This window comes from Adiantum capillus-veneris, chromosome 13, assembly GCF_014529385.1.
Source record: "Adiantum capillus-veneris isolate H3 chromosome 13, ASM1452938v2, whole genome shotgun sequence".
In the NCBI taxonomy this organism is placed as follows: Eukaryota; Viridiplantae; Streptophyta; class Polypodiopsida; order Polypodiales; family Pteridaceae; genus Adiantum; species Adiantum capillus-veneris.
Window position 1 is genome coordinate 119,260,698 of NC_140943.1, and position 15,531 is coordinate 119,276,228.

General features: G+C 42.5%; 1 protein-coding gene and 1 pseudogene across 1 annotated transcript; both read left to right on the forward strand.

Annotated features, from left to right (window-relative positions):
* Nucleotides 1-2,538: 2,538 nt before the first annotated feature.
* Nucleotides 2,539-3,185, forward strand: LOC147444751 (uncharacterized; annotated as a pseudogene).
* Nucleotides 3,186-7,085: 3,900 nt separating this feature from the next.
* LOC147444752 (polypyrimidine tract-binding protein homolog 1-like) lies at nucleotides 7,086-12,422 on the forward strand. The gene is made up of 10 exons (XM_086527286.1): nucleotides 7,086-7,536; nucleotides 8,083-8,292; nucleotides 8,988-9,050; nucleotides 9,123-9,196; nucleotides 10,348-10,443; nucleotides 10,525-10,579; nucleotides 10,717-10,821; nucleotides 10,902-10,983; nucleotides 11,052-11,164; nucleotides 11,808-12,422. The coding sequence occupies exons 1-10, from the start codon at nucleotides 7,360-7,362 to the stop codon at nucleotides 12,192-12,194; spliced, it is 1,362 nt and encodes a 453-aa protein (XP_086383412.1). The 5' UTR covers nucleotides 7,086-7,359; the 3' UTR covers nucleotides 12,195-12,422.
* The last annotated feature ends 3,109 nt before the right edge of the window (nucleotides 12,423-15,531 follow it).

Here is a 15,531-nt window from a genome sequence, read left to right on the forward strand (position 1 = left end):
AGCCATATCTGCATAGACGCCATCGTATATCCTAGACACCTGTCTGGTACATAATGAAATAACCTGCAAACACATTGCCTATTTCTTCGCAATTTTGTATGGTCAAACCATATGCCAAACGTACGAAGTCTCAATACGAAATTGAGCAATTATAAAAGCCGTGCTTCACATAAATACTTCTATGCTCATAGCGTAGAGATATGCTTGCCAATTTACAGAGCAAAAGAAAGTCGACGTTGTGGAGCATTTATTGATAATCGACCTTGTTGAATTGGCTCCATGTACTGAAAAGCAGAAAAACTTGCAAAATATGTACTGTGTACCTGCTTGGCTTGATTACGTTGTCTTTGGGATATACGTAAATATTGCCCTTGACATATATGTAGATATGGAGCCCTCCTTCCGGAATCCTTGCTTCGCCCAAGTCAGCGACCATGCCCGGTCTTGCCCTTACTCACTAGGTAACTTGGCCTTGGTGGAGCCTTGTTCGTTGTGAAAACCTGATGGAAGTACCATCGTGCAACTTATGATGGTGGTATATCGAAAGTAATTTCCAGCACTCTGTGGCTTTGTCGAGCAAAATGCCGTACCCAAGGCATATGAATATTTACCTTAAGGGCACAAAGAAAGCGTAAACGAAGAAAATAATAATAAAAAGAATTAGTCGACCATGCCAACATCTGTACCATACCCATTGCAGGCATTGCATGTACTTTCCTGAATGCAATTGAATAACAGTACCAATTGGTAGCAACCTGCGGTGCATCATCATGCACAGCTACCTTGATTGGACAAGAATAATTCTTGAAGCAAGAATTAACTTGTGTAGATATCTAGAATATCCCCTGCAATTGACATCATACATAAAACGAGAAAACCTTAAAAACATGAAACCTCAAACCTGTGGATTAGTCTGAATCCTTGTGCTCTTGTTGAACCTTGGTCCAATCAAACCCTTAGCACATCCCTTGGAGCATCGTTAAAACATTCTATTGGTCGAGTTTTTTTCTTGGAAGTTGGCTAACACTTTGTGTTGAAGCTAATATGGCTTGCGATGTGAAGGTTGTTCCATGATGCTATGTACTGCTTTATGACGCTGTGCAGAGCTTGGTCATACCACAAATTTCTGAGCTTTGCCTGTGTACGACTTGCATGATCCATGCATGCGACCTTGACCATCGGCTGCGGATGTGGTGGTTGAGTCTGTGGGAGCGACCCTCGAGGGTGGCCTTAGGGCACCTTTTGGGCGCCCAATGTGAAAAATATATATATAAGAAAAAAAAAAGCACGCCAGCGATGGCGGCCGCCTGTAGTAGCAGGTGCGCCGAGGAAGAAGGCGACCTAGCCGTCGCTGCAAGCCCAGCCAGGGCGACCTCCTATGTCGAAAAGCGCTTATCTCCCCAGGGTGCAGCCATTGAGTCCCTCAGCTGGCCGAACTACGAGAATAAAAATTTTGCGGTTTGTGTGTATAAGACCCCCTTCCCGCGAGCTTCCATGTCGACCTTGCTCGGCTCTCACTATAGGTCGAATATGTTTTGACCTTGCGCGAGCTTCCATGTCGACCTTGCAAAAGTTCACTTTCACGTTCTCCTACACCTTATATAGGATACATTGTAAAGAAAAGTTTTAAAACTTTTTCATTTTGGAATGTAGTGGGACTACGGAAGAGGCCTTTAGCTCCTTAAGACCGCCTTCCCATAGGGTCTCCAAAATCGTTGTTGAGCGGGCCTTCGCAACGAACTGGTTTTCCCATACAACCGGCTAAACTACCGAAAAGGGTGAAGTAGCTGCTAGTCTGGTGGGTGGCTGAACCACCCCCCACAATGGCCGTCGTGCATCTTGATCGGGGGGAGAAGGTAACTCACTAACTGTTGGCCGATGACCTTCATAGCATGACCTGCAACGGCTGGCTTGGAAGGTAGGCGCCAACTACTTCTTCATCACCTCACAGTACCACGCAGAGGCTACCTTCTCAAGCCCCTTATATAAAATTGCGAAATCCATCACAAGCTAGAAGTACAACGACGAACCAGCAGTAGCCTTCCTCAGTACTCGCGCTAGCCAGGTTTCTCTCTCTCTACCGCTCTCTATCTCTCTATCTCTCTCATGAACTCCACAGAAGCATTTTGCCTGCAGAGTCCGTTGTCTACTGCATTCTCGACAACTAGCACTTGAATGGCTTGGAAGGCGTTTTCAGTTATAAACGGCTCTCTGTCTCTCTCTCTATCTCTCTCTCTCTCTCATACACACACACACAGAAGCACTCTGCCTGCAATTACTGTGCAACTGACAGTGCTACTCGATTATGCACATTTCCTTTCAGCTGCACACTACCTTTTTCGTGCTGGGACCGAGCACTATTCACCATGCGGATTCTGCAAGACCTGCAACGAGCTAGCTCATAATAATTAAATGCATATCATATAGAGTATTTCAATTATTTACTTTGGATATTGCATTCATTCCTGTGGTGGACCGACCACTCTCTGTACCTAATGTGCTGTGTGTTTCACTATTTGCAGGTGTACACCTATCTCCATGGACCTCAACTCCTTGTGGCTAGATGACTCTCAGGAAAGTGTGCCCTCCACACAAATGGAAAACAAGATGCACTTCATGCAGGAGGACTGTGAAACGCCACCGCCACCTGAAGTATCGCAACTATAGGCCATTGCAGTGCATGCTCCTCGCCTTGTTCACCCCCATGGAAGGCCAATACAATTCGGGGCTCGAGGGCCAACAACAGTCTTTACTAGTCGGCCAAGTCCACTCCAATGCTTAGTTGTGGCTCGTCCTACACTCCATGGAACTTCGGCGTTGCCAACCAACCCTCCTTTCCAACCACACCCACCACAGTTGCGATCGCCAATTGCTCCAAATTGTGTGGTGGGTGGCAGGACAAGGTTGGCTCCGATTCCAATCTCAAGTGATAGCAACACCACCACTGTCAAGGGGGGATCCAACACCACTCCAGCCACAACCGCTATGTTGCCATCTTCTCGCAATGTGTGTCAGTCAGTTCCCACTAAAGCACCGTCCACTGGGGGACGTGTGAATTGGCGTCCACATGAGGTGATCATCTTGGTGGAAGCCAAAAAGGACCTAGAGGTCCGAATCATGGAAGGTGGACTTCTAATTAGGCTAAAGAATCGATGGCAAGCGATCGCAGACATCTGTCAAGCTAGTGGTCTCCATCGCAGTAAAAGTCAATGCAAGAACAAGTGGGAGAAAATTAGTGGGATGTTCAATAGGATTCGAGACTATGAGAATCACATTCCTTCGGGATGGAACAATTTCTGGCAAATGTCTCTAGCAGAGAGACGCGATAAAGGCTTGCCGACCGATGATTTTCCTAGTGATCTATACGACAAAATGGTTCAATTGTTTGTTGGCGATTGCAACGTGGATGTTGGAGCCAATTTGGTCAACTCCCATCCTGACGACATTGCTCCAACAGGTGAGCGTGGTGTCCATCTCTCTCTCTCTCTCTCTCTCTCTCTCTCTCTCTCTCTCCCCCTCTGTGTGTGTGTGTGTGTGTGTGTGTGTGTGTGTGTGTACGCTAAATGCTACCTTTTACCTTGTAGAGGGGATGACACCGAAGATGCCCACACACCAACCGACATGGGTGGCCAAGATTTTGTTGAGGACTCCTCCTCAGGGGGAGTGAAACAAAAACGTCGTCCTCGAGTGCATGCTGGGACCATCAAAGATCTAGTGGAAACAACCAAAAGATTGACAACTATCTACGAGGAGTCCGAGGTTGGTCGTGCAAGGCGTTTTGAGGAGGCTGAGCGTCGAAGAGATGCACGAGAGGAGGCTAGAGACCGCCAAGCATTAGAAATAGAGCATGCTAGGCTTCAAACAATGAGTGAGGGCACAAATGCAATTTGCTCCTCTTTGGGCGAAATTGCGAAGTGCATTGCGTTTATTCAAAAACCCCAAGACCCTCACGTGGAGTAGGTTATCATCTAGGTCATCTAATGTCCTTGTTGTATTTATTTTTCCTCATATGGAACTTGTCCACCTTTCATTATTCTCATCTACATTTCTATCACTCTCTGACATAGGCCTACAGTGTTTTCACTCAAACTCTGTGAGTATGGCACAAAGTGTGAACAAGTTGTGACGGCCAATTTTCATAATAGACTTGATTATTTTTTATATTCAGCATTGTGAGAATGTCAACTTCATCCACTGCAGGATCAAATGCTTGTTTCTTTTATTGGCTTTCTATGCAATATTTGCATGTAGCAATTACACCAGGCAGTAAGTGTACAAATTAAGTATGTGTTTAGTACACATTTTATATTGCATTTTGTTGAAGGGATTAGATGGATAAAATATCCCATGAAAGGCCAACATTAAACATAGGATCTTACTGTACAAGTGAAGACGTCTCATTTAAACTCTTTGTGAAATTTTTCCACATACTGTCTGATATCTTACTTCACAAGTTCCTCCTAAAATAATTCACGTACTCTCTCTCTCTCTCTCTCTCTCAAAATCAAAGAGCTCAAATAACACTCGTAAAGTGGAGCACAACACTCTACTGCAAAACAATAAAAGGCAACCAAAGTTGCAACCAGAATTTAAAAAGAGACCAAGTAGTCTTTGCAAAATGTTTCAATTTGCACTTTTGAAATCTTACTTCACAAGTTCGTCATAGAATAATGCAAGTTTCCTACATCTCTCTATCTCTCTGTTTTCTCTCTCTCTCTCTCTCTCTCTCTCTCTCTCTCTCTCTCTCTCTCTCTCTCTCTCTCTCTCTCTATCTCTCTCTCATAAACAGCAGGAGCTCGAACACCTATCGTACACTGGAACACAACACACTACTGCAAAAGAATAAAAGGACACTAAAGTTGCAAATTAAAATTAAAAATAGACCAACATTGCAATAAACACAATAATGAAGTTAACAATACAAGGAAACTTGCGAGTATCCTCATAGCAACCCTGATATCCTCATGTATTCGAATAGGACGTCCCTAGTGCATCCACGTAGCACTTGTGGGGTAGGTGCTATTGTAGAGTCATCCAACAACACTTCATCATCTGCATCTGTTGTCCCCTGCCCTCCCAAGTCCACCCATATGTTGTGCAAGATACAACATGCCACAATTAACTTTGGTAGAAACTCAACATCTGGGTTTCTAATGCGTTGTAGAAGGTAGCCCCACATTTGCTTGAGGCAGCCAAATGTGCGCTCCATGATGATACGTGTGCTGGAGAGCTTGTAATTGAAATTTTGTTGTTGTGCTTCATTCTCTATGACTGGAAACGGAATCACCAACCAGGGTAGGTTGAGGTATCCTCCATCGCCGATGATGAACTCTCTTAAGTGATGACGACCGAAGGTGATAGCGGCGCCATTGAATATGGCATTGGATTGTGCCAATGTATAGATAGAAGAGTTTCTGAGAACTCGGATATCGTTGCACATCCCAGGCATCCCGCACATGACGTCTAAGAAACGCATGTTGCTATCTACAATACCCTGTAGTGTCATCGAGTAGTTGTGATCCCTGTCATACCAGTGGGTGTGAGCCTCACCTATCGGCAACTCCATGTTGATGTGCGTAGCATCGATTGCGCCGCAACAGTTCGGAATTCCCTGTTTCTCCTCAAAGCCGTCTTTTAGAGCCTGCCAACCTTGGAATCCTAGGCCAACAAATGATTGAGTGTTTGTGTTTCAATAGTGCATACACAAATTGGCGTAGCACTCGACACACTATGGATTGCCCAACACCATAAAGGTTTGCCATGTTGTGCAGTGGACCGCCGATACCCAACAAATGTAGTGAAATTGACACCTTCTTGCGCACGGACAGTGAACGTGTTGGAACAGCTTCTCGTATTTGTTGTGGGATTGGTCGTTGCTGCAACTCCTCTGACACTAGAGCACATATATGTTCAAATCAAGCTCAAGGAATTCTTAGGTTCTCCTCAAACCTCAGGTCATCTCCCTCTGTGAATTGGAAGAATGTGCGCTAGAAGTGGATACTGCGTGGTTTCACGTACCATGTACCTACTGCTACTTTCTTTCGACGTCGCGTGCCATGAGCACAAGCCGTGATGCAGCTAATGGCATAAATTGCCACAACTGTCACATCCTCCTCCATTTCATCGATTGCTTCATGGCTAGACCGCAAGGAAAAGAAGATGGAATTCCGCATAGATAGCCAATGCTGCAATGCTAGGTTTATTGCCACTAGTGCCAAGCCGAATGCGCTCGCACTCTCCACTTCGTACATTGCTGGGTTGGCAGAATGTGTACCCTTGCCTGTGAAAAGAAATGGAGTGGCGACCTACAATGTTCAATGCATGGAAGTTGCAGAGATCCGCAGATAAAAGAATGTTGCAATTGGTAAAGATAAAAAATTAGCCGGAGCTTGAAGGTAGAGGTTGAGAAGATGCAAGTGTTGTAGTTACGGGTGGCGTTGTGTTCTCTCTCTCTCTCTCTCTCTGTTGCAAGTTACCGTGTGATGAAGCTTCTGATGCTCAACTGGAGCTATATGCGAGTGCAATTGAATCAGAAGGCATAGAGGATGTGTGGGATGCAGGCTAGCCGAGGCCTATGTCTCTCAGTCAAGGATGCATGGAAGATGCTGCTAAGTACTGCGCTGAATGGCCAGATGGCGATGCAAAAAACGGGAGTTGGAAATTGCAGGCCTGCGCGGGCAGCTTAAAATGATCAAGTTGAACGCCAATACACTGTGGCGGGCCATTTTTCGCTTTGAATTTGAATCAAGTCCAGCGGCCACGTCAGGGGTATTTTAACCTTTATCCACAGCCAATACCCGGTTGCAGCAGCGCATATGGGAATGGCGGTACTTGGCTGGCGGCCCTCTCCACGCTGAGCACGCGTTCTACTGGTGGGGCTTTTCTCCGTGTTATAGGAAGGCGCTCTAATCTTACTAATCTAATGGAGGGATTGCGGGACTTGGCTCTTAGCAAATGGCTAGTGTGGCACGGGCCTGAATGGAAGTATGAGAACCTCCAAAGGGGCGGTGACGTGTAAAGTGTCGATTTGTCGAAGTTGAAAACGCATCGTAAAAGCTCTCCTCGTCTCCACTTTTCTCCACTTACTAGGGTGACCATTGCGGTGGTAGCAGATAACGCAAGCCCTACTGTCTACTCTCCGGGTATGAGAAACGAGATCGTTCTCTACATGTATTGCAGAAGTTCTCCTTACGGCTTGTCCTTCCTCACACGCTTAGCTCTATGACTCCCAGAGTTTTTACAGAGGAAAACAATACTTTTCGCATCTCTGGGCTTCCCCGGCAGCAGCTTTGTTCGCTGATTTTGTAAAAGAATCTCATTGATCTCATTTTGGGTTAACGCTGCAAAGTTTGTGCAGCCATGTCCGGGCAAACTCAGTTTAGATATACACAGACTCCTTCGAAAGTCCTTCACCTTCGCAATCTCCCTTGGGAATGTGGCGAAGAAGAGCTGATCGAGCTTTGCAAGCATTTTGGGAAGGTGGTCAACACCAAATGCTGTGTTGGGGCCAACCGTAATCAAGCGTTTGTGGAATTTGTAAGTGTTTCACTGCCATTCTCTTTTGCACTCTTAATCTGCAGATGTGTCAAAATGGACTTTTGGTTTGTTATTTCCTTTGTGCATGCAACATGCTTAATTTTACAGATTACTAGTGTTTTTAGGGTAGGCTATCAAATCAGCTATTGAAGGCTACCTTGATAGGTTGATTGGTTAGCAAAATCATCAAATAATGGGGGACAATTTACTGCGAATCCCCATTGGTGAGGGACCTTTTCAGGTTTTTAGAATCGGCAGGCTTAGATGTTTTGATAAATCAATAATCACCTTCATGTGGCGAGAATCGGTAGGTTTAGATGTGTCATCGCTTTTGTTGAAATGGTAATCACCATCCAGAGGGTTTATCTGCGAGACAAATGATAGTTTTTACTGGCCATTCACATTTGTTTCGTGGAAACCAGAAAGGTGTTTTAATGTCCTTGCACATTCACAAGGTTTGTGATAAATTTCTTTTCAATTGGTTTTGATTGGCAAGTTTGTATAGCTTCTAAACCTTCTTCTGCATGTCTTTGACTTGTGCTGCAGAGTGATCAAAATCAAGCAATCTCCATGGTCTCTTATTATGCATCCTCTTCAGAGCCTGCTCAGGTACGAGGAAAGACCGTCTACATTCAGTACTCAAACAGGCAAGAAATTGTGAACAATAAGAGCACAGGAGACGTTGCGAGCAATGTTCTCTTGGTCACAATTGAAGGTGTTGAAGCTGGCGATGTCAGCATTGATGTCCTTCACTTGGTGAGTCGGATTTTTCTATGTTGGTTGTTTTCGACTTATCAAGGAGCAATTTGAGCTAGAAGGTTCAACCTGACAGATATGTTTACTGTATTGTTTGATCGAGAGAAGTGGTAACCTGTCCAAACTCAACCCCATCATGTCTTCAGTTGTAATTGGAGTACAACACAGGAGATTGTTGGCATTCAAAAGACTTCACAAGTTTTGATGTGGGTTGTCTTGTGCATTTCAGCTTTATGTACAAGGGATGTACTTCATGATTCTGGCTTTATGTTAAGACATAATGCTACATGGATCAGCATGTCCATGTTAATGGCGAGATTGGCAGACCACCACTCTATGGGAGAAAGCGCATGTGTGTTTGTTTTCGTCTCCCTTTTACCTGCCTCTCTCAACCCTTCCTCTACCTTATCCTTTTGACATTCAAGAGTTTATGTCGTTAGTTTGCTTTAAAAGCTAAGTTGTCGTACACGTTTAGTTTACATAGTTATGTGCTGTTTCTTTGAGTGCATGCACTTTGGTTTGTGTTTTTCACCTATGCAATTGTGTAGAGACTTGTTGAGTGTGTGTGTGAATGCTCAATACTAGTGAATGTGCGTTCTTATGTGGTTCTAATACACCTGCACATGTGATTACTTTGTCACTTGGGGTCTGTTTAATGTGTGGCTCTAAGAGGTTATGATTTACTCCTTGGACAGGTTTTTTCAGCCTTTGGGTTTGTGCACAAGATTGCCACATTTGAGAAAACTGCAGGCTTCCAGGTTCATATTAGCTTCAAAGGCTTGATGTTATATAGTGGTGATGATTTTATTACTAACTTTATTTTTTGGCAGGCTCTTGTACAGTTCACTGATGCAGACACTGCCTCACAAGCACGAAGTGCCTTGGATGGTAGAAGTATCCCTAGGTGAGTACTATTGGAGCAGTTTGTGAAGCCTTCCGTGAAGGGACTGCAATATTCTCAGTCTTAGTAATTTTCAAGTCTCAAGGGTGGTATTTATTGTTTGGCCCTCTAGGGGCTTCCATATTAAATCAGTATCTTAATTTGTGAATGATAGTTTGAACGTAATCTACCGATTAGTATCTTCTTTTGCCCTATTAATTAAAGTCTCTTATGGATATTGTATTATTTGGCCTTCTGTAGGCCTTCTCATCAAGTTTTAAAGGATGTCTGCTTTTTAAATGTCATAGTCCGTGGCTATATATTATTTTGATATCTTGTGCCTATAGGAGTTGTTGTACCTTGAAGTGAGACGTCTTCGATGAAAGGTCATGCGCATATTTGAAAGGCTACATCTATTTGTCGTAATCTAGGGTCTTAAGAGTCAAAGGGAGTCTGCTTGTTGTGTCTTATGTGCAAATGATGGTCTGTATGCATTCTAATCTTCTTATAGCCATCGTGTCAAAGTCTTATCAGCAATGGGTGATTGGTGTCTTTCATTTAGCTGCATAGTCTACTGTCGGTTAAAATATGTACTTCCTTCGTTTAATCTATGCATTGCTTACAATGTCATTGTATGAATATCCTCCAAAGATTTTCTTTCATTCATATCAAAATGTGCAAGAATGAGTTTCTGATATTACATCTAACCCTCTCTCTATTCTACTTAGTTGATCACATGGTTGCTTTGTTTATTTTATTTTTAAAGTGCTCTATATGATGTATGAATGTTTTCTTCCATGTCGAAATCTCTCTCTCTAACTTATACTCAAATTGGCTTGCTGTGTTTATATGCTTTCTGAATGGTTGTATAGTTCTTTCTCCACTTTGGAAATTCTTTTAATTTTAGTTAATGATACATACCTTACCTATTTTTGGGAGTGCTCACCTTGTTTCACCTTGTTATTTTGTTTCTCCACTTTTGAAATCTTCTTTTTTTCTCGGTTAATAGTACTGAACGTACCTATTTTGCCGACCTTGCTGCACCTCGTTCTGCCCAATGACAAGAGTTTCAAGAACTTTGAAGATGTTCACGCTATTGTACTTTGATGTTTGTTGTTTTTGGTTGTCCATTGTGGTTGTCATGAAAATAAGAACGTTGAGGTGTGATTTGGCAGGTACTTATTGGCTGAGCATGTGGGGCCTTGTCACCTGCGCATATCCTTCTCTGCACATACTGACCTGAATGTAAAATTTCAAAGCCACAGAAGCAGGTAAGGCTGGAGTCTCTTCTTCCTTTGCAGTTCTTTAGAAGGCTCTTTTGTTTAGTTGGTCATCCTGATGGTTTTTTGCAGAGACTACACCAATCTTCTTTTGCCGGTGGCTCCTTCTGCCATGGATGGGGGTCAGGTATACTATGTGAAGTCTTTGTTGTGACATGGCAGGCAGAGTAGCTTGCATGTGAAGCAGAGCTCGCTGCTCTGTCAATTTACAAGCTCTTATGCTGTGATCATGTGGATTGACAACTCTGCCTTTATGGTTTACAGTTTACTGTGGGGCCCGATGGGAAGAAGAGGGAGCCTGAAAGCAACGTGTTGTTAGCATCAATCGAGAACATGCAGTATGCAGTGACCATTGAAGTTCTTCAGACGGTAAGGTGCAGTCATTAAACTCTGTCAATAGAGCTGAATCATATGTTTTAGATGCACCACTTAGTCATTCAAGGTTGCAGATTTTTGCTGCATTCGGCACCGTGCTAAAGATAGCCATGTTCGAAAAAAATGCTGGGCTCCAAGCGCTGGTGCAGTATGCAGGTTAGTTGCAAGACTTTTGTCTATTTTTGTTTGCGTTTCTTGAAGTTTAAATGGTAGTTTTGCTTCAGATGTTACCACGGCAGTAACAGCTAAGGAAGCTTTGGAAGGTCACTGCATATACGAGGGTGGCTTTTGTAAGCTTCATCTGTCCTACTCTCGACACACGGATTTGAATGTGAAGGTATTGTCTTTAAACTCTATGCGCAGAGCTCAACCCCCTCCTGCTTAGGTAAGCAAATGCTGCGTGTGAGTTCCAACTCTGCTGATTTTGGCAGAGTTGGCCAAGCTCCTGTTCTACCCCCGCCTTGAAAAATGAGGTTGCATACAGGCTTAATGCACTGCAAGAAGAAATAACAAATCAGATGATAGTTTGGAACCATACATGTACAGTTACTTGAACCATAACTGAATGAAATTTTTTATGCTTGTTAGGTAGAATATTTCATACTTGGCCGAAAATGGCAATTTCAAGCTATTGATGGAACAGATTGATGCAAGCATTAATTGTTGATTGAAATTTATAGTAGTTTTAAGACTAAAGTAAGGATGTGAAAAGTTCCATAATTTTATGGTGCTATGAGTTCCATGTACAATCCTGTGTGTTTTTCCAAAGGGTCACGGATGTTTCAAGTTCAAGGCTTGAAACATACTTTCATATCCTTGCGTTTTTCGTATTGAAACATCTGGAAAAAACAACGAATTAGATGACTAAGGTGTACTTTTTGTAAAAAGTCTGTCATAAGCTTAGGATTCTTATTGAGAATAATCTTACCGATGTGCTCATCATGTCTACTTTTCTGAAGAGTCTGATGTTGACTGGACAGGGTAACACAGATCGAAGCAGGGATTACACATTGCCATCTCAATCTTCACTGCTTGGTCAACAACCTGTTGCTCCTGGCTATGGAAGCCCTGCAAGCTATACCGGGAGTCCATTCGGAGGTGGTGCTCCTTCTCCGTACGATTCCACTCCGAGAACCATGAGCCCTGGTCTTCTTACTGGACATGCCTCCAGCCCCTTCTATGGAGTCCCTCCCTCACCTGGCGGCCCGCTTTCTCCCAGGGGCATCTTACCTTATCAGAGTGGTCCCACCATGTATGGGCCTCCACCACCTGGCTTCGCATCCGCCGCCCCCGAATACGGTCCTGCTCTTCCAAACTCTACTATTCAAGAGTATGGGCAGCATCCATCGACATATGTGGGGCCTTAATCTAAGAGTGACTTATTTGTATCATTCCCCATCACCTCCTGCTCATTGGCAAGCAAAGGTTTGAAGTATCAATCTCTAGGGCTAAAAGGTTGTGATCTTGTTTCAGAGAAAAGCCCTGCGTTCTTTTACTTTACAAGAGATGGGCAAGCTATATTGCTTACTGTAATTTTAGCTTTTTCTGATTGAATTTTGGAGGGGACAAGAATCTATTGTCACTTATACAGCAAATTTAGAGGTGTTTCGAAGTGTACATTTTTAAAAAAATTTAATGTTATGCGTTCGAAAGTTCTCTCAATTTGTCCATGGGAGTGCTCCTGGAAGATGCCTATATATATGTATATAAACAAGGAGGAGGCTCTCTTCTTTTTTCTTCCCCCTCCTGCAACATATAAATCTTTGCAGGTCAACCATGGTACTGTTCTTTAGGCAGAGCAATGTTATTTGCTTTAATTCAATAGCATTTTTCACATCGAGAATAGGAAATATCTGTAGATCAAGACCGCCTCTAATTTCCTTCACGTAAGGATCGTCCATGTCAGTAAACCGCTTATGACGTGACTGTCAAGATATGACGTGACTGTCAAGATGCATATTAATCTGGAGCACAAATCCTAAGATGCCATTTTTCTTTGGAACTATGACAATGTTCAATTTGATAGGAAAATAATGTCTCCAAAAGCTCGTCTATTTTCTCTGTATTTTTTTAAAAAAATATATGAAAGTTTCATTATAGACCTAAGGACTTTGCTTGTGTGGATTGGCATCATCCTTGACAGAGATGGTATGCTAGCAGATTTAGGGTTTCACCCCTTTAAGATCCTTACAAGACCATGCTTCTCTGCTTTGTTGAGATCCCAGACCATTATTGGTTCATCTGGTCCTACTAAATTTGCTTGTTTAGCATTTTTGAGACCACTGTACAATTGACCTACCATCCAGCTAGCCTGCGCTTGGGTTTAACAGTGTAGCATTTGAGATAAGCAGGTAGATCGGAATTTTGTTCCTCCTCACTGGTACTCCTTTCCACTAATTCCTCCCAAGTCTTATGAAGATCCGTTTTCTATCCTAGAGGTACTTTTGCTCTACCTCGACATATTTGTGTTCTTGAGGGATTCACTCTTTTTAGAAAGGACATGCCACCTGCAAACAAAGAGTCTTAGAAAGCTCTCTATTTATGCTTAGTTTACGGCAACTTACACCTTCGTCTTATGATTATAAAACTTGCAGTTTAAAAACCCTTATTATACCCCTATCATACATACCAGGTTTTATATCATTCTTTGGAATATACATGGTTAAATTTATTGTGTGGTCTCTTTTATGCATTAGTTAAAATCGATAAACTTTGTTGGGATTCTCCTTATTTCTAAGCTTCAAATGAGCCTAAAACCACAAGAGAGAACAAAAAAAAGTACTCGTTCGTTAATCCTTGATGGCAAAATGTAAGTACACTTAAAGTTTGGCGATTTATGTGAAAAGGGTCTATGTCTTGTACTACCAAAGGCTATTTTTCAAATGACATCAAATAGGAAGTACAAAATATTATGCTAGCAATGTTGGTATTTGAAGTATTCATCAAACTCTCTTATCAATATATGTTAATAGAATGTGAATGAGTGCTAGGAGGAGTCATAGTTCAAAGGTGGTCGGTTCAACACCTCTTGACTGCTTGAAGACATGTTCTAGCCCTTAGGGGCGTTTCCCATGTGGTTTGGCCAACCTTATCTGGTCGGGAAGTCTCACCTTAAGAGTCGAGTTGCCTCCGCCTACGGGGGTTGGGTGTGTTTGTTGTGACTTCAAAGTTGTATGCAATTCTCAATTTATAAATAAATAGATAAATAATGTCAATAGAGATATAAGATATGATAGATTGCATAGGGAGAATATATGTTTTCTCTCCTTCCAATACATCTCTTTCTCTTCTCTTCTCATTCCACTTTCCCTCAATGAGACTTATATTTTAACACCCCTACTTTATAATTTTAGAATGAGAATTATTAAGAGCCTACCCTTAACTTATACGCTAATTTAGGATTTTCAGAACCCCCCTTCCTTTCACGTATATGGTACAATAAGTTGTCCACGGCTACTCCCCTTGGTTTGTGTTTTGCTTCCAATTTCTTTGAAGCATCATTGTTCCTCTTCACTTTATGTCTATTTTTGGCTTTGGCTTTGGTTTTGTAGGCTTATCTTTTAACTTCCCTCAAAAGCATCATTTTTGTCTTCATTTTTGGTGCCCCTTGATCCTCATTAAATAAGAATATAATTGTAAAGAGTTGTTTCATTTGGGCGACTTCCTCGTCAGTGTTTACCTCTTTATTCAAGTTATTAAGGCTAGCTCTCAAATCTGTTGTAGGATACTTCTCTTTTATTGACCTTGGGTAGTCATGCTTGGTGGCGTAGGTTCTCTTAAATTTTCTTCTACATGAGGCCTTCATCAATAAAGTATACCATTCTTACTGGAAGTACCTTATGGCCATTTTCATCGCAAAACTTTGTTTGTGGCTCTAAGTATTGTGGCTAAAATGTGCATCCACTCTTGATTGACAAGCTGTGAATTTTGATAGACATAGTCTTCCATGGAAATAGCATTTGCTTCCACCACTTGAACAACTAGAAGGTCACTACCCTCCCCTTGGAAATGCAAAAGATTGTCCTCTCCTTCTAGACATCTCTTTCTCCACTTATGGGCAATGTAATAGCCAACTCAAAATATGCTATTGGTATGTGCGTTATGTCCATATGGTCATGGATCGGAGGTTTACTCTCGTTGTCACTCCTTTATGGGCAACATAGTAGTCAACTCAAAATTTGGTATTGGTATGTGCGCTATGTCCATATGGTCATGGGCTGCAAGGTTTACTCTCATTGTCACTTCGTTTGTCGTAGCTGTAGGTAATCGGAGCCCTAGTCTTGCACCACCATGAGCTGCCATATGAAAAAACACCCTGATATGACATGAAAATTGTGGTCGCTTCCAAAATACACAATTGCAAAGGTATGCATGTATTGCACTCCATGACTGGTAACTCAGACATTTTCTTGTAGTCCCATGCATCAGCTAGTTAGAGGACCATTTGAGTTTTTCTGAGAGCCAATCTTGTCCACTTTTCCCAATCACTCTTTGTTGCTATGCTCACCTCTGCCCATGTGCCTAAGATAGCCGAAAACGTTTGGATTTTCTACTCCACTGGACAGGGTGGCATTTCCCTTTGTGGCATCGTCATCCTCATAGGAAATCTTATGAATTGGTACAAGTTTTTATTTCTTAGGGTAGGTTTAACGAATCAGTGATCCAAACCATGTTTCATGCAATATTTATTCATTGGACTTGCTT

Coding starts and splice junctions, on each gene's coding strand:
- LOC147444752 (XM_086527286.1), top strand. CDS start 7,360: ATGTCCGGGCAAACTCAGTTTAGATATACACAGACTCCTTCGAAAGTC. Junction 10,984..11,051: donor AGCGCTGGTGCAGTATGCAG/GTTAGTTGCAAG, acceptor GTTTTGCTTCAG/ATGTTACCACGGCAGTAACA. Junction 11,165..11,807: donor ACACGGATTTGAATGTGAAG/GTATTGTCTTTA, acceptor TTGACTGGACAG/GGTAACACAGATCGAAGCAG.